At 44.2% G+C, this 25,434-nt stretch overlaps 1 protein-coding gene across 1 annotated transcript in view; it reads right to left on the bottom strand.

Moving 5' to 3' along the window:
• DBH (dopamine beta-hydroxylase) overlaps positions 1–25,434 on the bottom strand; it is a 107,843-nt gene that overhangs the window by 13,968 nt on the left and 68,441 nt on the right. Inside the window, exons 9-11 of the mRNA XM_077468191.1 lie at positions 16,266–16,325; positions 11,546–11,673; positions 3,394–3,553 (exon numbers count right to left, since the gene is read on the bottom strand). Coding sequence (XP_077324317.1) covers positions 3,394–3,553; positions 11,546–11,673; positions 16,266–16,325 — 348 coding nt within the window. The remainder of the gene's footprint in view (positions 1–3,393; positions 3,554–11,545; positions 11,674–16,265; positions 16,326–25,434) is intronic.

The following is a 25,434-nucleotide window of genomic DNA, read 5'->3' as shown; positions in this document are numbered from 1 at the left end:
TAAAGAACAAGTCAGAAATTGTAGATTCCAAAACGTTGTCCTCACACAAGTTAAAGCACCGAGAAGCACTAAAGCGACACTTTCTATAAATATTTTTTTCTTTTTAAACTTTTGACTCGATACAGCGTGAAATCTCTCATTCAATTCCCTTTAAACACACCTCCCCGCAGAGATCAGTGAAAGAGCTGAGAGAGAATAAGTTGTTTTCTATTCTAAAAGGAGGAAAAAAAGACAAAAGCCTTAGAAAATTCCACCCCCTCACCAAAAAGAAAGAGCGAAAGAACGTGTGTTTATTCCCTCTCACTTGCTGCGTGGGTGAGAAGCGTATTAGCGGTGTTTATCCCAAAAAGATTACTTGTTCCTTCCCCCTGGGGAAACATTTCACCCAAAGCGGAGTGAAAACAAAACCAGAATTGCTAGAGAACGCAGGAAAAAGCAGTATAGAATTGCAGCATTTACAGATTAGGGAATTACAGGTTTCTGTGTCTCATGGGCTATACTGGAAGGGGCTCAGTGAAGCTGATCCTTATTTATATAATTTGTATACTTCAGAGCTCTTTAAAACAGCGTAAGCCACAGCTGCTGAATAATGACTCGAGCCCTAATATAATAGCTGAAAATACAGAGACAGAACAGAAAAAAAAAAGGAGAGAACTGCAAAGTTCATGAAATTAAATAGCAAGATAGGAGATGGTGGTGCAAGCCTAGATGGGGTGCTGGGCCTGATGGCACATAAACCCAGGCATGATAAATCCCACTCTGTCCACTACCCAGGCCTCTCATCAGGGGGGAACAGCCCATACACATGTAGGGGGCCCAGGATTCATGAGGGGCCCGGGCCTCAGCAGGCCCAGGCCCCAACCAACAGGATCAAGTTGTTTCTAGGCATAGCATGAGGGGTTAGAGGGGGCCCTTGTGGCCTCCCTGCCTCATCCAGCTGGCTGTTAGAGCATCCAACATTATTGGTGTCAGTGCCCAACCTGTCCCACTGGCCAGAGAATATTGTGCACCCTGCTCTCTGCCCCTTCCACCCCGGTCAGTAGTGGGAGAGTTCGGAGCGCCAGTAGTATAGGTAAGCTTGGGTGATAAGTGCTGGGCCATGCTTCTCCGTGAGGACAGGTCCGGAAGTCCTCCTTGATTGGATGGTGCTGAGAGGAAGTGGAGGCTGTTCACCAGTAATCCTCTACACAGAAACAGAGAGCTCTAAGTGAAGTACTGATAATACGATGGGACCAATGCTTTCTTCTGGTGAGCCGTCTCACACAACCTATCCTGACCAGTACCCACCCAAGAAATCCCTCTCCCACTGCCTAGTGAAAGGCCGCTGTAGAACTAAAAGTCCCAGCATGGGGGACTGGGGAGGAGCTGGGGATGACTAGAATAAATGCCTGAGCTGCAGTTCCTAGCAAAAGGAGTTCCTGGAAATAATGGTTCCTAGCAACCAGTCAGATGTCTCCTCTGTTTGGAGTGGTTACTAGGGCAGAGAGCTCCAGGCTTGTGATGGTTGTCTTTATTCAGAGTCTGTACATCACCCGGTGCCGGATTCTACATCCTTTGTATCTGGGAGAACAAACCCTAAAGCACATTGTGGCTGTATTCTCAACCAGTAATTTTTTGCTGAAAAGGGCAAATGGCTGGTTTGGCTCTTTATAGAAGAACAGCCCCAGTGATATCTGAGCACATAAATATGTACACCTGGTCTATAAGTATGCATGCCTATATGGGGGTAGCTGATGGCCACATAAACATGCACGCTTGGCCAGTAAAGGTGTGATTTTTTTTATGGATTTACAGTCTCACAAAAGTGAGTACACCCCTCACATTTTTGTAAATATTTGATTATATCTTTTCATGTGACAACACTGAAGAATTTACACTTTGCTACAATGTAAATTGGTGAGGGGACTGCAAATTTACACTGTTATACAAACTGTACACTCACTACTTTACATTTTAGCAAAGTGTAATTTCTTCAGTGTTGTTACATGAAAAGATATAATAAAATATTTTAAAAAATGTGAGGGGTTGTACTCATTTTTGTGAGATACTGTATATGATGAGGGCATAAACATATGCACTTGGCCAGTATAAGTATTCATTTTTATATAGGGGTATCTGATGAGCACATAAACATGCACACTTGCCTGTTTGTGATGGTCTCTCTCTTTGTTGGATTGGGCTATCTCTTTGCTATATAGGGATTATCTTTGCTAAATGGGGATGTCTCTTTGCTGAATATATGGAGATGACTCTTTGCTGGATTGGGCCATCTCTTGCTGAATATATATGGGTGTCTCCTTGCTGGATTGGGCCATCTCTTTGCTGAATATAAGTGGGTGTCTCTTTGCTGAATATATAGGCCTGTCTCTTTTCTGCTCTTTGACCAATATATAATATCTTATTATTAAAGTGGTTGTAAACCCTTACAAACCACTTTGACCTACAGGTAAGCCTAGATTAAGGCTTACCTGTAGGTCCAAGCAATATCTCCTAAACCTATATGGTTTAGGAGATATTTGCCCGAAAACGGGCACCGCTGTCTACGGCGCATGCGCCGTAGACAGCGGCGCGCAGGCGCACTGAACGCGGCAGTTCCAAAAATGGAGTTGCCGCATTTGTCGACTCCCGTGCGCATGCGCGGGAGTGACGTCATCGCGGCTTCGCCGAATGACAGCGGCGGAGCTGCGAGACGCCACCAGCAAGATGGATGCGGCGGACTACAGGGGACAGCGGCGACTTCGCTGGCTCCTGTGTCAGGTAAGTGACACATAATGGACTACTATGCTAGGCATAGTAGTCCATTATGCTTTACCTTTGCAGGGAAAAAAAGAGGAAGTAAACTCATCAGGGTTTACTTCCTCTTTAAATTGTGAAAGCACTGATGACTTGGAATACACATTTTATTTTCATATGTTAAGTTGTAAGAGTTTTAAAATAAAAATGGGTGCATCGAAGGACTCGGTGGGATGGCCAGTGGGTGAATTCATTGGGACAGCCAGTGGGCTGGCCCTCGGGAATGTTGGTGGTCAGGCCCAGGGGGTGAGGGGGTGGCCAGGGTGGCCCAGGCCTAAAACTGTTTGAGGGGCCCCAAAATCTCTCATGGCTGCCTTGCCACTACCCACCAGCTCTAAAGAGCTGTGAGCATTACTATGGAGGACCAAATCCATGCTCCAACTTTGTGTTCTGTCTCCATGAAGATGGTGTCCATAATTTAAACCCTGGAATTACATGAAAGGATTGCCAACCATTTTGCCACATAGACCACACAAACTGTTAGCTTTTCTTGTTTTCCATATTAGTGTTGGGTTGAAAGCCCAGTCATTATGTGTATTTTGCAGTCGTGCCTTTTTATGTATGTCGTTTCATATCTTGTTGATATCTTTGGCCACTTACCGGAAAGCGGACAGCGGAGGATCTGTTGCAATGCATAGAGATGGGGGAGTAAGCATACAGGGAGTTAAGGACTTCGCTGGTAAAGGAATTCCAGGGCACTTCGTTAAACTGCGTAGTGACAGCCGCTTGTGGACAGGTGCAGACTTCATCCCCACTGAACCTGCAATGACAAGATTTCCAATACAGTGACGATGACACAGTGCCTAGAGACACATAATACAATGCTTCTATTACAACAATAATGCAGCACCCTATTGGAGATCCTGATGACCAGACACCTGTCTCGATTACTCCAGACATGGTCCAGTTATCCCTTTCAAATTAAACTATACATTTTTTTTTTTGGCCAGTGCCAAAAGAAGATGAAAGATTAGAAAATAAGTTGTACCCCTTCAAGCAGGCTCACTATTAATCAGTTGGACACAGGTCAGCAGAACCAAATTATATTATTATTTTGTAATTAAAAAGTTATCTTTTTTGCCTTGAACTAAGGATGGTGATGAGTGGTCCCACTCTCTCTGATCAAAACAAAGACAAAAAATGATGAACTTCACTGGCAAGGAAAGAGAACTCAACAATAATTCATAAAATATAATGTTTATTTACAACCATGTTAAAACAGCTTGTGTCACAGAGGGAGGAGCCTGATGATGGCGCCAGTCAGCTGTTGCTGCTGCTCAGCTCGTGAAACTCCTCTCCACAACCCGAATGCGGATGGTTATTTGAGAGGCCAGCTCTGTCCGGTGTCCTCCTGACTTCACCCTCCCACCTACCGGTCTCCCTTGAGCCCTGAGCTGTGGTGTCTGAGGAACCTCATCTGAAGGGACATTGTGGTGTGTGCCGTCCGAGAGTATCCTGATGACAGGTGGTGATTTGCAGCAGTGAGCAGTAGTAACAAGGAGAGCAGGGAGCGCTGTTAATCACCAGTTGGAAGGCGGAAGTAGGAGGGAGAGGGAACGAGTGTGTGGCGAGGAGTGGAGCCCAGAGAGAGTGGATAATTGAAAGGAGAGGAGTCTGGAGGAAGCACAAGCGGCTCTGTGAAAGGGCAGACTCTGACCTCCACCCTCCGGATCTGGGCACCAGACCCCTGCCTTGTTCCTGAATTCATCAGTGGCCCCAGGACTTGAAGAAGCTGCAGACGAACTAACAACAACTATCTGGAGCTGGAAGCAATCCCTGAACTTCGCACCTGTACCAGTACCTGTTCCAGCAACATTCCTGGCACAGAGGGGGTTAAGTCATGACTGTTTTTTTTTAAAGATGTGGATTGGATTGTAACTTGCCCCCGAAGACTATAAGCAATCTGTGAGAGAGACAGAGAGAGACTGGCTCATAGAAAAGATTGTCTGAAAAGTTTATATGAAACTGGGAGAGAGAGATGAAGTTTGGCTCAGTGGGGAACACTCCCCCCCCCCCCTTTTCCCATACTCTACATGTGGCTAGAAGCCTGTATAGTCCTTTATATACACTGTAACTCTTATGCCCTCTAAGGGAAACGGGGCCTGTGAAACCGGACGGATGGTAAGGGTGTAAGATCCGGCAGTAAGCCGGGATTCAGGTACTGACAGAACTACAATTTTTTTTTTACTACCCCTACCAATATTAACTGAACTACTCTGCCGTAACCGCTAAAGCGGTTAATAACCTTTTACTAAATCGTTATTAAACTGTTAAAGATATATCTTTAAAATTACGCTTGGGTAATACACAGAACAGCCTGTGAGAGCCTGTGAGAGAGGGATGGAAAGAAAGCCAATGCTGGAACCAAAAATGTAACAGCTAAAAACAGGCCAGGTCATAAGCAGAAAACAATCGGTGAGAGAGACTGACCTGAAGGAAAGAAGGCAGTTGGGCACTATCAAAACTACAAATTGTCTTTTTTTGTTTCTATTCTTATTACCTGTGATGGAACTACTTGCATTGGCATCAGTAAAACCGTTAAAGAACATCTTTTTAGGTACACCTGTAAAAATATACCCCGGTAGTATCCAAAAACAGCCTGTGAGAGAGGCTGATTAAAAAGGAGGCACCTCTGTCAGAACCAAAATACAGATAAATACAGAAAAAAAAGTCCATTATAGGCAGGAAACATAAAGGTGAGCCTCGGAGAAAAGAGAGGAAAGGTATCCATCAAAATTCAGAAAAATGTTCAAATACCACAGACATAAAACATCAATATGAAGGGGAAGACGGGGAGAGGAGCAGGAGTGAGCCCCCTGAAAGTAAATGCTAGCCCAGGGACAATCAAAAAATACATGACACCAGAAGTAGGCAAGGAAAGCCTGGGAAAACAAGCGGGGGTGTCTAGAACTGGACAGGGCAGATTATCTGTGGAAGCAAACAGCTCAATGACTATTAATGAAGAGCAGGAAAATGACACAGAAAAGAACAAAAAGTCAACTTCCAACGAAAGATGAAATGGCAGAGATGTTCTCCAGATTGAAACTATCCTTAAAAGAGGAAATGGCAACATTGCATGGAGATCTAAACCAGATCTTAAAGAGAGTGGAAGAAAAACTGGAAATACAAGTGCTAGAAATAAAAGAACTTAAGGAACATATGGAGTTGCAGCGGGAACAGAAGTATATAAGGTACAAAATAGAAGATCAAGAAAACCGCAACAGAAGGAAAGAAGGAGTTTTTTTGTTTTGTTTTTTGGAAATAGGAATGTCGTGGAGCTGCCGATCTCTCTGGGCTCGCTGAACCCCCACCAAAGCAGAAATCACCAGTATGTGGATTTAACTATCCTGATTTTAAATTTGGGAAGAGTACAGAAAATAGGATTGGGAGAGAGGAATACAGTGAGCAAAGATGACTACAGTGAACTTATACATAAAGAAATAACATTTTAAGAGAAATTAATCAACTCTCTGGAGAGGTAGTCTTTCTGCAGGAAACTCATAACTCCCATGAAACAACTATAAAATTAAGCTCAAAGGATTTTCCAAGATGGTTATATGGAGATTCTACAACAAAACGGGCTAAAGGAGTGGCAATCGGGTTTGCCAGAGGAGTAAGGTTCACGCTAGAAGACAGGTTGGTGGACCCTGAAGGGAGTTACCTATTCCTGAGGGGGAGACTAAACGAGGAGGATTACACCCTGGCAAATGTCTATTTCCCAAATAAGAACCCAATAAAATATTTAAATGCGGTTATTGAGAAACTAATGGAGTTCCAAAAAGGTAAAAACAAGAGATATTATAGCAAGTGATTTTAATTTCTATATGCAACCTGAGATAGATCCGGGTGCAGGGGATTGGGAATGCTAGATTGAAGATATTAAAAAAGAAATTGCATCAGAACCAGCTGATGGATGCATGGGGGATACAACATGCGAAAACACGAGACTATACATTCCACTCCCGTATACACGGAACATACTCAAGAATAGATTATTTTCTGATTGAACATAGGTTACTGGATTCAGTGATTAGTACAAATATAGAAGTCACATCTTTCTCAGACCATGGTCAAGTAACAATGAAAATCGGGATAAGTAGGGCCCAAGAGAGGGTAAATTTATGGAGACTAAAAGAAGAACTAATCCAGGGAAAAGAAGCGGAGGATAGGATAAGAAAAGAATTAGAACATTACTTTAAAACTAATGATACAGAAAAAGTAACAGCAGCAACACTGTGGGAGGCCCACAAGGCCTATATAAGAGGAATTCTGATAGCAATAAGAGCGTTAAAAAAAGGAAGGAATAAGGAAAAGGGAAGTATTAATGGAAGAAATATATGATTTAGAACAGCAACATAAAAAAAAAACTGAGAAAGAAGTGTATGAGGAGCTCACCATAAAAAGGGATGAATTAAAAAAACGAATAGAACAAGAAACCCGTGGTACTTACAATAGAATTAAGAAAGAGAGGTATCTAGGTGGGAACACAATGGGGAAGTACCTGGCTTGAGTACTGAAAATAAAAAAACCTCAAAATTATATAGAGAAAATCCAAAGTAGTACAGGGGAAATGGTTTCTACTACAAAGGGGATATCAGGTGTATTCCACAAATATTATGAAGAACTGTACTCAGTAAAACAGAAAGAGACCCTAGAGCGGGAAAAGGAGAGGAGAGAGAAAATGATAATGTTCCCGAGGGAAGTAAGTCTAAATAAAATATCAGAAGACAGATACAGCGCCCTAAAAGAACCCATTACAGAAGAGGAAATAGGTAAGATCCTAAAAGACAGCCTGAGGGAAAAGTCCAGGCCCAGATGGGCTGACAATATTAATATTAATCCCTAGATTATGTATGTATATGAATTGGATAGGATCAAGTTGGGATATGAGAAGGGACGCCCTAGCAGCGCTTATTACAATTATCCCAAAAGAAGGGAAAGACGCTACCCTGTGTTCAAGTTATAGACCTATCTTGTTGCTAAATGCAGATACAAAACTATTCGCTAAGGTTCTAGTGGGTAGGAGGAAAATGGTAATGAACAACTTGGTCCATGCGGACCAGGTCGGATTCATTCCAGGAAGGGGAGGGATAATTTGGTTAGAACACTGTTACTCACGCATGTAATAAAAAGATATGGGTCCCTAGGACTACTACTCTAAATAGATGCGGAAAAAGCATTTGATAGGGTAGACTGTGGATTCATGATGAAGACACTGGAGGTGTGATGATCATGATGAAGACACTGGAGTAGGCCCAAAGATGACCAACTGGATTGAAGCATTGTACAATCATCCAACAACTAGGGTAAAGGTCAATGGGTCAGTGTCTATGCCCTTAAAGATACAAAACTGAACCAGACAGGGTTGTCCCCTGTCCCCCCCCCCCCTGTTGTTCGTTCTTTCGCTGTAGCCACTTCTGGCAGCGGCCAGACAGAGTCCAGACATACTGGAGATGAAGAGCACAAACTGGCGGCATATGCCGATGATATACTGTTTTAAATTACCAATCCTAGAGCAACCCTTCCCAACCTAACCAAGCTACTAAAAACCTATGGGGGAATATCAAATTTTAAAATGAACCCTCAAAATCAGAGATTCTCAAAATTAACGTAAAGAAACAAGATGTGCAGATATTCCAGCAAGAGTTCCCATTGGTATGGCGATAACAGGATTTAAAATTCTTGGGAGTAAAGATAACACCATCTGAAGAGACAATATACCAAGTAAATTTTATTCAGCTCCTGAATGAAATTAAAACGGAAATTAATAAAACTGTAACAGGACACCTCTCCTAGTTAGGCAGGATTAATATTTAAAAAATGGGCCTAAGATTACGTCTAAAATAGATGCTGCCAATCCCCCCCTCTCACAAGCATACTTTAATACATTAAAAACTTTATTACTCAGGTTTATATGGCAAAAAAAAAAAACGAGGGTAAGCCAGCAAGGTACTGAACAAAGACAAAAAGCAAGGGGGGCTGGGGGTGCCGGATATTAAAAAATATTATAAAGCAATATTACTATCATGGGTGTTAGAATGGGTAAAAACGAACAAGGAAAAAAGATGAGTTCAATTGGAAAACACAATTAGCAATGTTGCACTGGGGAAAATAATATGGATATGACCTGAGTACAGAGAAACAAGTGAAAATGCACATGTTATCACAAAGAAAATTTTGATAATTTGGGACTTGATGTACATGAAGGAAAAATTGAAATTTAATTCACCCTTGATACCATTAAAATAAACTAACTTTTTTCCACCCGGGAAAGGGAGATTGTTTGGGGAATGGATTAAAAAAGAAGATGCACACCTGAAAAGATATCACGAGGAAAGGTAAAATATACACGTTACAGTAGTTAAAAAAAAAAAATTAGTTAATGGTAATAGACGAATGGTGGTACTCCCAGCTGAAACATTTTGTTACATCACTGCCCCAGCCAGTAAGATCCGAGAAGGTCTTACGACTGTTTGAGCAGTTATGTATGACAGAAGGAACAAAGAGGAGGATCTCAAGGATCTACCAAGTGCTTGTGAGATTGGAGGGGCCGGAAATACCGCCATTCATAACAAAGTGGGAAGATTAACTGGTGAAGGGAGAGAAAGATCAGGATTTTGGGAAAATATATAAGATGACACATTCCACGGCAATAGATAGTAACACTATTGAAATGAATTAGCAATATTTAGCACGTTGGTACATACCACCGGATAAGGCAAATAACTATCAAAAAGAAGTCTTACAACTATGCTGGCGGAAGTGTAGGGAGATTGAAACAATTGCCCATATATGGTGGACGTGCCCAAAATGATAACTATTGGAGAGAGGTGTTGCAGGCAATTAAAGAGATCATTAATATAGAGATTGTGGAAGATCCATGGAAGTGTTTGTTTCATGGGGTAAGAATGCCAATTAAACATTACCTGATATGATTTTTGGCTGGATTCAGACCTGAAACAGACCAGAAGATGCACAATCATAATCCAGGATATTTTATGTTTCACCAATGTGACATTAATCACTGGTAAAAAATATAAGAGTTCGAAGATGTCTGCGGATCTCCTCCAACAAGTCAGCAAACATCGCTGTTTGCTGTTGGTGGCCCTTGAGGGTGCCTCTGGTCTGGGAGGGGCGACCTGGGGCTTGGGTGCTGGAGGGACCCACTATGACACATGGAAGACATCCATCCTGGAGGCATGAGAGCAAGTGTGATTAAGTGTGAGTAAAAGCATATATCTTGATCTCCATATTACGGTTGTCCAGAACCAGGCTACATTTGTTTTTTTATAAATTACAAAAGATTGACAAATAAGATGTTATTTGAAGAGTATCAGGCTAAGTACTGAACAGGGCTGTAAAAATAGGGAAACTGGTGTGAGACATAAGCTTTCAAGATAATATAACCGGTTCCCGACCAGCGCACGCCGATGTACGTCGGCAGAATGGCACGGGCAGGCAAATGGGCGTACCTGTATGTCCCTTTAAATTAAAAGGATTTATGTCCCTTTAAATTAAAAGGATTTAAAATGCTCACGTGCTGGTCGGGACCCCCGTGAGTCCGGTTGCAGGTCCCGCGGACTCGATCGCCGCGGGCATACCCGCGATCGTCTCACGGGGCGGCTGAACGAGGAGATGCCGTTGTAAGCAGCATCTCCCCGTTCTGCCTAGCAACAAGTGACGCTGATCTCTGCTCCATGTGATTGGAGCAGAGATCAGTGTTCACTAAATTAAAGCCCAGCCCCCCACAGTTATTAACACACCCCTAGGAACACTTAACCCCTACACTGCCACCCACTGGTTAACCCTTTCACTGCCAGTGTCATTAAGTGTTCCTAGGGGTGTGTTACTAACTGTTGAGGGCTGGGCTTTAATTTAGTGAACACTAATCTCTGCATTTTTATAGCACTGATTGCTGTATAAATGACAACGGTCCCAAAAATGTGTCAAAAATGTCCGAAGTGTCCGCCATGTCGCAGTCACAATAAAAATCGCTGATCGCCGCCATTACTAGTAAAAAAAAAAATTAATAATAAAAATGCAATAAAACTATCCCCTACTTTGTAAACGCTATAACTTTTGCGCAAACCAATCAATAATCGCTTATTGTGATTTTTTTTTACCAAAAGTTTGTAGAAGAATACGTATCGGCCTAAACTGAGGGAAAAAAATGTTTTTTTATATATTTTTGGGGGATATTTATTATAACAGCTTTATTTTTGTTTATAGCGCAAAAAATAAAAACCGCAGGGGTGATGAAATACCACCAAAAGAAAGCTCTATTTGTGGGGAAAAAAGGACGTAAATTTTGTTTGGGAGCCACGTCGCACGACCGCGCAATTGTCAGTTAAAGCAACGCAGTGCCGAATCGCAAAAAGTGGTCTGGTCTTTGACCAGCAAAACGGTCCAGGGGGTGAAGTGGTTAAATGGGACAAAGGGTCAGAAGTTTCTGTTTTTACCACTGACAAGACTTTTTCCTTCTGTAACCATTGCCTGTCCCAATTTTTTGTTTTGTTTTATGGAAAACTGTTCTGTCATTGGCAACTATGCTGATTCAGATTTCATCGGACTAAAATCATCCTTACCTGCATACCTACCCCACATCAGTATCTCAAAATGTTGAAGCAAAACAGCTAGCCTGACAGCCAGGAATTATAGCATTTTTAGAAAAACAGGTCAGCAACAGTAGCCTTCAAATTTTTCTCAAAACAGGTATCCTTTATGGATTGCTTGCTCTCACTATGTCACTGACCTGTTCACCAAATTGAAGTATCTTCGCAGATATCCTGGATCCACGTGACTCTTGCACAGTTCCAGTTCGGTACGAGGGTAATAATGTATATAATTCACACACATCTCATCCGTTATACTGAACCCACCCTGCAGCACCAGAAACAAAATTACAGTTTATAACATTCACATACGCAGTCAGGGGAATAACAAAACCAAAGTAATAATAGTTTAGGCTCTTTGATATCATTATAAGGGCAGATCATCAAAAAATTTTAATTTAGTTTTTGGGGAATCTTGGAAAAACAAGGCTGGTAATGTTTCAATTTTTAGATAAGACATACATATGGGGTCTATAAAGAATATGGCGCCGCTGCTGTGTACCAGCAACTCAGGAGTTAGTATCTCGGAAAGGCTGAGACACTCGTGAACAGGCATGTACTGGCCATTGGGACTACTGGGAGTTTCCCGGTGGGCCGATGGCTCAGTGGGCCAATCTGATGTAAGGGGGCTGGTGATGGGCCACTCTGATGTAAGGGGGCTGTTCATGGGACACTCTGATGTCAGGGGGCTGGTGATGGGACACTCTGATGTCAGGGGGCTGGTGATGGGACACTCTGATGTCAGGGGGCTGGTGATGGGACACTCTGATGTCAGGGGGCTGGTGATGGGACACTCTGATGTCAGGGGGCTGGTGATGGGACACTCTGATGTCAGGGGGCTGGTGATGGGACACTCTGATGTCAGGGGGCTGGTGATGGGACACTCTGATGTAAGGTGGCGCTGATGGGACACTCTGATGTAAGGGGTGCTGATGGGACACTCTGATGTAAGGGGGCTGGTGATGGGACACTCTGATGTAAGGGGGTGCTGATGGGACACTCTGATGTAAGGGGGTGCTGATGGGACACTCTGATGTAAGGGGGTGCTGATGGGACACTCTGATGTAAGGGGGCTGGTGATGGGACACTCTGATGTAAGGGGGTGCTGATGGGACACTCTGATGTAAGGGGGTGCTGATGGGACACTCTGATGTAAGGGGCTGCTGATGGGACACTCTGATGTAAGGGGCTGCTGATGGGACACTCTGATGTAAGGGGCTGCTGATGGGACACTCTGATGTAAGGGGCTGCTGATGGGACACTCTGATGTAAGGGGGTGCTGATGGGACACTCTGATGTAAGGGGCTGCTGATGGGACACTCTGATGTAAGGGGCTGCTGATGGGACACTCTGATGTAAGGGGGTGCTGATGAGACACTCAAAATGTAAGTGGGCCGGTCTGGATGAAGTCCAGGGCCAAATTTTTGTCCCAGTCCAGCCCTGCTCGTGAACATTGCTGGACAGAGAGGGGGCTCAGGTAAGTATTTTTTTTTAACCAATAGCTCACGGAAGTATTAGGGGAGCTAAGGCATGCGGGTGTTATTTTTTTTTTTATCTTTAAGTGGGGTGCCCCCTAAAAAAAAAATCTAAAAGTCAGCAGCTACAAATACTGCAGCTGCTGACTCCTTTCTTGAATGGACATATTGAGCAATTGGTATCTAAACAGCAAAGCATGGGTACACCCCCAACCACTGCAGCTAAAGAGGTAGCAGTTGGAGGGCAGCAAGTGCTAATCAACCATGAGGTTTTTACCTCCTCCCCAATGGCTTATTCACACAGATACTCTGGCTGTGTGAATCTGCTGGTCCTAATTTAACAGGTATGGGTGAGTGTCCCTGAACGCACACTGTCATACACCTGCACCCACACGCCTGTTAAATTACAACCTGTGGCTGTGTTCAGACAGATGCTGTGTCCCCATAGCGTAACATGCACACAGCTCCAGAAATCTCCAACCACATAAACAAACCTGATTTATACTGCACAGGCCACAGTGGCCTGTCAGGTAGGCTGTACAGGCCTGGTGATTTCTAACAGCAGCCCTCCTTCTAAGCCAGAGGTCTCAAACTGGTGGCCCTCCAGTTGTTGAAAAACTACAAGTCCCATGAGGCATTGCAAGGCTGACATTTAAGAGCAAGACTCCCAAAGGCAATGGCATGATGGGACTTGTAGTTTCGCAACATCTGGAGGGCTACCAGTTTGAGACCCCTGCTCTAAGCCCTTGTACACACGGTCGGACATTCCGACGGAAAATGTGCGATCGGACCGTGTTTGTCGGATAATTTGACAGTGTGTGGGCTCCATCGGACTGTTTCCGTCGGAATATCCGACCGACAAAGTTTTAGAGCTGGGCTATAAAACATTCCGACAACATGATCCGATCGGACTTTGTCCGATTGTGTGTAGAGAATTCCGATCGGACAAAGTGCCACGCATGCTCAGATCAAATTCCTAGACCAAAGCTATTGGCTACTAGCCTGAACATAGTCCCGTCGTAACGAAATAACGTCATCACATCATGTACAATCGGATTTTCCGACAACTTTGTCCGACCGTGTGTATGCAACACAATTTTCAGACAAAATCCGTTGGACAAAATCCGACGGATTTTGTTGTTGGAATGTCCGACCCGTGTGTACAAGGGCTAACCCTTTAATGGGCACTTTATGGCCTAATCAACATCCCAGGTATTCAAATCTCAAGAAGCTGCAAACAACTCCTCATTGTCATATCCCTTACAGCACAGAATGTCAACCTACTTAATTGGATCTACCCAGAACTCCCCACCAGTTCTTTGTTTATAGATAAACTATCCCATGTTTTCCACGCAGAATGATTACAAAAGGAATCACAGGTCCAAAAATACTGTGATAACTGGGAATCTATCATTCAATCTTTGCCTATAGAACCTTAAAGCGGAGGTCCACCCTAAAGTGGAGCTTCCGCTCATTGGAATCCTCCCCCCCTCCGGCGCCACAATTGGCACCTTTCAGGGGGGAGGGGGGTGCAGGTACCTGTACAGTACAGGTATCTGCACCCACTTCCGGCGTAGATTCTGCAGAAGGTACGCCCCTTTCTGCAGAATCTACGCCCCTTTCCGAAGGTCCCCCGCTGCCTGCTGGGAAACACACGGATCCCAGAGACCAAATTGACCATCCTTATTGCGCAGCGCGACTCGCGCATGCGCAGTAGGGAACTGGGAAATGAAGCCGCAAGGCTCCACTTCCTGATTCCCATACCCAAGATGGCGGCGGCAGCACCCGAGAGACGATGGAGAGATCGGCTTCGGGTGCTGACATCACGGGCGCGCTGGGCGGGTAAGTCTCCCTATTTTAAAAGTCAGCAGCTGCAGTATTTGTAGCTCCTGGCTTTAAAAAAAAAAAAAAAAAACGGCGGACTCCCGGCGGACTCCCGCTTTAACTATCGATAGTACAAAGTTTTTAGCAGGGATGGGCGAACGGTTCGGACATTCCATGAACAGCCAAACAAACTGGTTGTTCGACCATTTGTTCGGCCCCCTGAACCAACCACAGTGCATTGCGGCGCTGAACAGTGCATTGCAAGCCCTGATTGGCTGAAGCAGTGAAAGCTTCAGCCAATCAGGGCACAGAGCCCTGTCAGAGTCATGATTGGACACTGTCATGACCTTATCCAATCATGGCTCATTCCGGCCCCACAGTAAAAAAAAGTATTCTTTCAATGGCAGGCATTTTCAGTGTGGTTTCGGCGTGGAGACTATACTGACAAACTGTACGCTATCATTTTTGTATTGTTTCACTGGTCAAATTATGCTGTCATTTTCATTCTTAATCGCATTCTTGCATCAAAAAAAACAAAAACCGTGACATTCACAAACATTTACTGGTGGAGAATCATTCACTCCCATTTAAAACACATGCCGATGGATGGTTCACCACCAAAAAATCTTTGTGTAAGTAACATTCTCTGCTTTATAAATATGCCCTATAGTGTTCCAGAAGGAGGTGATATCACAATGTATTAACAAAATATATTTGTGTTAATTTAAAAGAAAAGTCTACTGTGAAACATATTGAGATATATATATTTGTAATAGTCGTTTTGGTAATCAGATATACAGAGTAAACCATTTTGTAATGGTCCCTGCTGGCTTTAGACGCAAGACATCAAATGTATTGTTCAAGAGATAGAACCAAGTAAAAAGTATACAGGAACAACATCATGAACTATATATATGTAAAAAAAAAAAAAAAGCATTAAAGAATAGGTTAAACCAACATTTCATATTGCTGATATGTGTCTGCTGCACAATGTATTTGTATAAAAAAAGTATCCTCTTCTCTTGTATTACTTCCTGTGTAAAATACCTTGTGTTCCTGCAATTCACTCTGATTACCTATCAAAAACTGACCACGCTAGGCACGAGAGCACAGCGTAGTCAATTTTCAGTGATCAGACCCGACACACACATCCCTAAAGAGCCATTCACTGGGAAGTTCCGTTTACTGCTGTTTCTCCTTCTCTAGCTCTATGAGCTCTTTATGCATCTGAGAACAGAGAGTATGTAAAAAAAAAAAAAGGAGAAAAAAAAAGATATATATATATATATATATATATATGAAGGTTTGTATATACATAAACAAATGCCTTTCATTTCTATTCTAAATTAAATGGATTATTTTAAAAGGTGCGGTTCACATATACTTTAAATGACCAATTGCTGAGTTTGACTTTAATGTGGAAGAATAACAAGCAAAAAAAAAAGATGAAAACAGCAAGCAGAGCTGAAATAATCTGACAATAAACCAACATAGTTCTTTGCTCTTGATCCCCAAGAGGGTGACAAGTAAAGGTTTTACGATGTAGGCATTAGACTCTTACCACTGTGACCCGACTTCTGTCTTCTGTGTTGTAAGAACAACTAGTGATCAGCAAATCCCCCTGTGAGGTCAAAGAAAACACGCTGAGAAACTCATATGACTCAATGCTACTGTCCCACCAGCACAGATGAGACTAACCAGAGATACATGTTATAGCTACATTGCCTGTACTACAATGTATTTTACACATGGTATTTTGTGGGCTTTTCCAGCTTGAATATGGCTTAAAAGAGCTGTGGAGACGTTTGATAAATGTTTACATATTTAGGCAGCATGTGCAGTATATATACATCAGCAGTTCTGGATGTATGAGTTGAATAAATAGTTCTATATTTATGCTGTATCTAGGACAGTGATTCTCAACCAGGGTTCCCTGGAACCAGGGCCATTTTTAAGGCAGGGCATAAGGGGCAGCTGCCCTGGGCCCTGTCATTGTTGTGGGGCCCAAAGCAGCTGCATCATACTTGCCAACTATCCTGGTTTAAATTCCCTTGTCCCTTGAAGTTTTAATCCTGTGCTGTGTCCCAAAATCTCAGTGTGAAGTGCTGCTACTAATGCTGACCAGCTCTGCCCTATTGTTGTGTAAAGATGACTCACCTGTAGACCCTGTGTTTACATGTAACTTACTGGCATTCATATGTAAATAGCGGCTGCCGGCAGCATTTATATGTATATCATGGCCCCCTGAGGTTATATCCACAGTAATCTCTAGCAACCAATCAGCAAGCAGAAATCATGTGCTGTAACCTCTAGTAACTAATCTGTGAGCCTTAATGTGTGCTGTAACCTCTAGCAACCAGTCAGTGAGCGGTAATGATACACTGTAACCTCTGGCAACCAATCGCAATAGCTGCCTGATCTGATTCAGTAAACTGATTTTGAGACTAGCTGCTATTTATTGTATGTCTCAGAGCAGATGGCGAGTGAAACTGCATGGGGGGGGGAATGGGGGCCAGGGGCGTAAAGAGAGCACACGCCTGCATTCTGCAACCTGTACACAGCACACGCCTGCATTCTGCAACCTGTACACAGCACACGCCTGCATTCTGCAACCTGTACACAGCACACGCCTGGATTCTGCAACCTGTATATAGCACAAATCTGGAGTCTACAACCTGTACACAGCACACGCCTGCATTCTGCAACCTGTACACAGCACACGCCTGGATTCTGCAACCTGTATATAGCACAAATCTGGAGTCTACAACCTGTACATAGCACACGACTGTATTCTGCACCCCCCCCCCGTCAGGTCAGCTACACTATACCTACTACACAGCAACCCCCCCTTCTATGACAGACCAGCACAGTAAGGATGGCAGGACAGACACACTCCTCCAACATCCCCTATCACCAGCTCACCTCGGCTCTCAGCTTCAGCTAGGGAGGTTTAGACTCTGGAAGATGATGTGGACACAGAGTGTAACAGCAACCACCCCCGCGCTGAATGATGACACACTCAGCTCGGCTGCTCAGCAGTGGTGGGTGGAGCTAGCAGGTGAAAACAGAAACTAGACCATACTATTTCGGCCACAGTGCTGGGGGTGTTCCAGCTCACAAAAAACTCACAAAAAACAGAGCAGCCAGAGCCAGGGATTCCCTTCAGGATTCTGTCAGACAGTGTCTGAGTGCAGAGTGAACCCCATAGCAATGCCACCCAGCCACTTACACCCCCCTCAATATGTGGCACCTGGGGCGGAATGCCCCCCCGCCCCCTGCTTGGTACGCCCCTGATGGGGGCCCAAGAAAAGTTTTGCCCAGGGCCCGATCAATATTAAAAACAGCCCTGTGTGGAACCCTAGGGTTCCTCCAGAGGTTGTAGGGGTTCCTTCAGCATTGAACAATTTCTGCCTCTCACATAAGTTCCCACTCACACCATTGATCTTTTTAGCTCTCTGTAAGGAGGTAATTCTTCCCAATGACCGCAAGTGTAAGGACCATTCTTCTCACTGACCATCACACTAATGTATCATGAGTTGTAGCATTCTAATTTTTTAAGCAGGGGTTCCCCCCGAGACTGGAGAACTATTTCAAGGGTTCCTCTGTGTTGAAAACGTTGAGAAAGGCTGATCTAGGATATAAACCAGTGGTTCTAGATAGAGAGTTGGATAAAATGCTTCTATATGTAGGCTGTATTGGTGTTAGAAAATGAACAGTTGGATAAATTGTTCTAGGATTTAGCTTGTATCTGTATCTATATATTTTTATGTTCCAAAACAAGATGGCCCACAGTTTGGGTGTGAATTCCACATCTCTTTTTCATTATTATTAGTTTTTTGCAGCGATAGCACAGTGTGTACACTTGTTTTTGTACAATTTTGCATTTTCTTGAGCACTGCACACAATTTTACTTTTCACCTAATTTTTGATTTACACTTGTCTTCGTGTTGTTCTGGCTGCTATTCGATATATGTCAGTGCGAGATACACCAATTTTTGAATCTGTGGTATAAACCAGCAGTTCTAGATGGACAGCCCATAAAATATGTACTGTGTATCGATCTTGTATCCATGGGATAAACCAGATATTTTGGGTGGATAGTTAGATAATAGCTGTAAATTTAGACTGTACCTGGGCTATAAACCAGTTCTAGATGTACAATTAAATAAATGGCTCTATATTTGTCAAGGAAGGACTGAGCTAGGGGACGGGGGTGGATTTTCCCTCTTTGGCCAGTACTGATGTTGGGTTGGGGATACTCCACCAATCAAAGGTGAGAGCCAGGGCCATCTTTAATATTGATTGGACCCTGGGCAAAACTTTTCTTGGGCCCCCCCCATGCAGTTTTTCTCTCCACCTGCTCTTAGCCCTTGTACACACGGTCGGAGATTCCGAGGGAATGTGTCCGATCGGACCGTTTTGCCGGATATTCCGACTGTGTGTGGTCTCCATCGGACTGTTTCCGTCGGAGTATCCGACGGACCAAGTTTTCCAACTTGTTGGTAAAATTTTCCGACAAACTGCTCCGATCGGACATACTCCGATCATGTGTAGAGAATTACGATCGGACAAAGTGCCACGCATGCTCAGATCAAATTCCTACATCAAAGCTATTGGCTACTAGCCTGAACGTAGTCCCGTCGTAACGAAATAACGTCATCACGTTCTGAACGATTGGATTTTCCGACAACTTTATCCGACCGTGTGTATGTAACAGTTTTGGACAAAATCCGTCGGACGAAATCCGACGGATTTGGTTGTCGGAATGTCCGACCGTGTGTACAAGGGCTAAGACACACAATAAATAGCAGCTAGAACCAAAATCAGATCAGGCAGCGATTGCGATTGGTTTCCAGAGGTTACAGTGTATCATTACTGCTCACTGACTGGTTGCTAGAGGCTACAGAACACATTACAGCTCACGGATTAGTTGCTAGAGGTTACAGCACATGATTTCTGCTTGTTGATTGGTTGCTAGAGATTACTGTGGATAAGTCCTTAGGGGGACATGATATGCATATTAATGCCGTCAGCTGACCCTATTTACATATGAATGCTGTTGCTATTTACATATGAATGCCGGTAATTTACATGTAAACACAGGGTCTACGGTGAGTCATCTTTACACAACAATAGGGCAGAGCTGGGCAGCATTAGTAGCAGCACTTCACACTGAGATATTGGGACACAGCACAGGACTAAAATCTCAAGGGACAAGGGAATTTAAATCAGGATAGTTGCCAATTATGAGGCAGCTGCTTTGGGCCCCACAACCATGACAGGGCCCAGGGCAGCTGCCCCTTTTGCCCTGCCTGAAAAACGGCCCTGGTGAGAGCTGTGAATGGGTTGGGGTGTTACAGAGGTAAAAGCTGTAGATGAAGGGGGCTATGCAGGGGTGAGAGCTATGGCTAATGGTGGGAGCTAGGTACAGAGGGGAGAGCTGTGGATGGAGTAGAAGGGTACAGAGGTGAGAGCTGTGGATGGAGTAGAAGGGTACAGAGGTGAGAGCTGTGGATGGAGTAGAAGGGTACAGAGGGGAGAGCTGTGGATGGAGTAGAAGGGTACAGAGGTGAGAGCTGTGGATGGAGTAGAAGGGTACAGAGGTGAGAGCTGTGGATGGGAGTAAGCTGTGAAGCAGAAATTGGTTGGGAACAAGGCACAGAATTTAGCTGTGGATTGGGGGGGGGGGGGGGGCAGCGGTAAGAAGTGGAAGAGGGGTGCAGAGATGAGCAATAGGTGGTTATATAGTGTGTGGTTCTATATACAGGTGTAGTGGTGAGGAGTATGCAATATACAACACAGCAAACAGATTGCGACAGTCAAGATTATGTAACATGCGGTGGTACATTACACTATACTGTATGCTGCGCTGTGTGGTACATATATTTTACTGTTGTGTTTTACACACTTATGGCTGCTGCGCTCTGTACTATGCACTGTACATTACATACCTCTGACCATTGCACTCCATACCATACATTATATACTCCTGACCCCTAAACGCCATATGGTATATTGTAATCACAAACTGTACTTCTGATGAAAGTGTTACTTGTCTTAACAGTTGTTGGCCGTTAATGTATTCCCTGACTGTTTTAAGGATTTTCCTCTTTAAGGCTAAGTTTACACTAACTTCAAAAGCAGGCGTTTCATGAGTGTTTTTAAAGTTTCACGAACGCCTGTCAAAACTGTGTGCATTGTAGCCCCCAGTGTTAATTACATGGTTTGCGTTAGCACCGTGTCAAAATTTGACCCGACAAGTCTGATTTGCCAGGCTTTTCCGCTTTTCCTAAACACTTCTATTACCACTCCCAAAACTTGTTTACAGCACATTAGCCATCCACCGTTCACTATGGCGCAGGAGGCGCACCATATCATTTTTCAATTTGGAGTGCATAGGAGTGCCTCAGGTCTTTCACGATCCTACCAACACCTTTGCTGCGGCTCACTGTGCTGCAGAGACAGGAAAGGTACTGCAATATACAGTGTACAGGTTGCTGTACTAACCCTGTGATACATCGGGGGAATCTTATATCTCTCTGGGAGACTCTAGTCGCATCGTACACCAATCACAGTTCCCAGTTCCACAATTTCTGTGGCTAACACATAGCTAAATATAAGTGTCCCAGATAAAGTCAAACGAATAAACGTGTGTGGGTAGATCTCATTAGTGGTGTCTCAGAGAGATATATGAAGCCAGTGGGTGCTTCAGACCACAGATGTACGTATAAAACTGAAGTGTCACTTAGGAGTGAAGCTCGTGACATTTTTGTTACAGTAAAAAATTGAGATTGGAATATATATATATATATATATTAGGGCTGTTACTGATTCAAATTTTCGTGTTTGATTAATCAATTTTTTTTCATCGATTAATCAACTAATTTTGATTAATTATAACGCACATACAGATCCAACTACTTTTAGCTGATCTCCTTGCATTGCAACTCTGCATTAGTCAGTGGTAAATGTGGTATACACTATATACAATCACCCGACACTAGTTAGGTTCCACAATCCATGACTTAACTTCACAGTTCACACAAATACGTTTTAAATTCAAACTGTAGCACTGACGTATGTCATTTTTTTTTTCCACAGTAGCGCGACAATCCCTCCACCTCCGGTCTAACTAATCACTCTCACTTTGTGGCACGGACCCCTGTGCAAACAGGTGGTCATGCAAGCGGGTATCAAAAAGGGTTAACACGGACCATAAACTTCTCTCACGTCTCCTTAGATCTCAGCAAGGACGCCAGATCATGGGTAGAAAAAAAAGATCAAAGTGCTCACCGCTTAAGTATAAGAATACATTTTTGTGTTCAAACACAAACTACTCACATAAAGATGATAAAAACACAGCATGTAAGGCCGACAATCGTGTTAGTTCCGTAGGGCAGCAGCGGGTGACGTCATGCAGAGCTCCTCCCTCATACGCGTTATGTTCAATCAGGACTTCAATGTCACCGGACTCCTCCCCCCTTCCCTTCATTAGCAGATGGAGGCACTTGGGGAAGGGGGGGAGGAGTCCAGTGATGTGGATGTCCGTGACGTCACCGGATCTCCAACGGAACTCCGTGAAGACCCGGAAGCCAGCGGAGAGGTGATTACCGATCAAAATTTATTGATAAATCAAGAATATAATCTCTAATTTTTACAGCCCTATATATATATATATATATGATATGGCTCAACAAAATGTGTTTCCTCCTCTATCACCCTCTGTTGTGTATCTTTAGAATGATCTTGAATCTAAACCTATGGAGATGCGTTCAAAGTGAAGCTGTGCAGGACAAAGCTACAGCTTTACATAAAAGCCCGCCCTTTGCCGCTTATAGCTGCCTTCCCTCTTCTTTCCTGCTGCTCCAATTGTCCACTTGGAGTGAGAGTGAAGGTACTTGCAAGTATGGGTAACAGTTGACTCTCTACTATGATGGAGTGCTGGCCAGTAGCATTGGTGTCAGGTCACCTGAGACCAGGTGACAGATGCACTCCGTAGGAGTCGGAAGTGCACCGCTAGGTAGTGGACTTTAGGACTGACTGCTGCGGATTGTACCCAGGGATATTTAGGACACAGGTCTACAGGATAACTAACACAGATCCCAATGGGAGCTGGAGCATAGATTCCCCAGGGCACGGAGTCTAAGAGCCTGCAGGTGTTCGCCAGAGCCTCCAGTGGTGAGGATGGACTTCGCTGCAGTCTGGCTCCAGGTCGTGGCCCCTAGGGTCTCACAGCTCACACTCACAGTAGACTACAGGAGAAGGAAGCAGCAGGCTGGAACGACAAGGATAGTAAGGGGATACAGCAGAGGTCAGGGCAACTAGCAGACAGGAACAACAGAGTACACGCCAAAGGTTCAGGGTCACAGGCAGACAGGGATGGTCAGGGACATGCAAAAGGTCAAGGTCACAAGCAGACAGGAATCGTTGAGAACACGCCAAGGTCGGTAACAGAGACAAACGTAGAGCACACGGCAAGCAGGAAACAGGAAGCCAAACACATAATGAATACACAATGGTTGATCAGCCCTGCTGGCTTGCGGTGCACAGGTTAATATAGGGTTCCCTGACAGGGCCTGGGGTGGGGCCATGCTTAGAGGAGAGGTTATAAAAACCACCAGGTGGAAGTGGCTGGCCTCTTAGTCAGAACACATGAGGGGAGGTAAGCAAACAGAGGAAGATCACTGAATAACCATGACAATTGGTAGCCACTGGCCAGTAACAGGGGTCAAGTGCAGTCATGTGAGGGCAGGGTAAAAGTTCTCCCTTCACTTCTCCAACAAAAAGCCCTGTGTAAGATACAATCTATTTGGAGCTTACTGGTGATCAGGGCTCGAGTCCTGCAGGAACACATGGGAATGGCATGCGCAGTGGTCTAATGGCGCCGCCTGGCACAATTTTTGAATGGAAAGCAGTAACACTCGGTTTTGGGTCTCGGTGGCCGTGGTGCCTCACCACAGCAGAGGGCAGGAGGACAGTAGCAGTACACTGATATGAGTGTCTCGGTGACAGCGTCTTGCCACAGCAGAGAGAAGGACACTGATGTGAGGGGGCTGAGGAGGACATTACTGGGGGGGGAAGTGAAGGGGGCAGAGGAGGAAATTACTGTGGGGGTGGGGGGGAGGTGATGGGGACAGAGGACATCTTACCATACAATAAACCATTGTATTATTTTAGGGAGGGGAAGTAAAAATAAAATAATGTGGTTGCATAAGTGTGCACACCCTCTTATAACTGGGGTTGTAACTGTGTTCAGAATTAAGCAATTACATTCAAACTGATGTAAAATAAGAGTCAGTAACACACCAGACATCATTTAGCCCTTGTACACACGGTCGGACATTCCGACGGAAAATGTCCGATCGGACCGTGTTGTCGGATAATCTGACTGTGTGTGGTCTCCATCGGACTGTTTCCGTCGGAATATCCGACAGACAAAGTTTTAGAGCAGGGCTATAAAACTTTCCGATAACATGACCTGATCGGACTTTGTCCGATTGTGTGTAGAGAATTACGATCAGACAAAGTGCTACGCCTGCTCAGATCAAATTCCTAGACCAAAGCTATTGGCTACTAGCCTGAACGCGGGAGCGATCTCCGCTGAGCAGAAGATGACAGGTCCATCTCTGCACACTGCACAGGGATGGACCTGTCACAGAGCCGCTCTCCGCTATGGGAGATTGGATGATGACGGACCGCAGTGTCCGTCATCACCCGATCTGATGACTGATGGAAAAATAGCTTTTTCCTCCGTCACACTTTTTCAGATCGGAGCGGGTCGGATGTCAGCGGACTTGTCACTGTTGACATCCGACACTCCATAGACCTCTATGGAGCATCCGTTCAGGTCCACCTGAAAAAACTGACAGGCGGGCCTGAACGGATCATTTGTGTGAAAGGGGCCTTAATGATACAATCCTATAGCAAAAGTTGATCCAAAGGAAGGCAAAAAAAAAAAAAATCCCCAGCAAAGCATAATCCAATTTGCTTTAGCAGGGGAAAAAGTTCCTTCCTGATCCCACAATAGGCAATTGGATATTCCCTGGATCAACTTTACCTATAAATGTTAGTATCTAGTTATATTATGCCCATTTAGGAAAGAATCCAGGCCTTTTTAAAAGCAATCTGCTGAGCTGGACAGAACCAGCCATTGAGGGAGTCTATTCTACATTTTCACAGCTCTTAGCCCTTGTACACACGGTCGGAGATTCTGACAACCAAATCCGTCGGATTTTGTCAGACGGATCTTGTCTGAAACTGTTGCATACACACGGTCGGACAAAGTTGTCGGAAAATCTGATCTTTCAGAACGTGATGACGTAATTTCGTTACGACGGGACTACGTTCAGGCTAGTAGCCAATAGTTTTGATGTAGGAATTTGATCTGAGCATGCGTGGCACTTTGTCCGATCGGAATTCTCTACACATGATCGGAGTATGTCCGATCGGAGCATTTTGTCTGAAAATATTTCCGGCAAGTTGTAAAATTTGGTCCGACGGATATTCCAATGGAAACAGTCCGATGCAGACCACACACAGTCGGAATATCCGACAAAACGCTCCGATCGGACACATTCCGTCGGAATCTCCGATCGTGTGTACAAGGGCTAACTGTGAAGAAACCTTTCCATATTCACTACATGGGCCACTTATGTATTTATACATGTTGGACATATCCCCCCCTTAATCTCCTATTCTCAAGAGAGAAAAAAATTCAGTTCCTCTAATCT

Source organism: Lithobates pipiens, unplaced genomic scaffold (assembly GCF_037356315.1).
Source record: "Lithobates pipiens isolate NorthernLeopardFrog02 unplaced genomic scaffold, aLitPip1_a1.2 Scaffold_11, whole genome shotgun sequence".
In the NCBI taxonomy this organism is placed as follows: Eukaryota; Metazoa; Chordata; class Amphibia; order Anura; family Ranidae; genus Lithobates; species Lithobates pipiens.
This window is presented reverse-complemented; position numbering and strand designations above follow the sequence as displayed.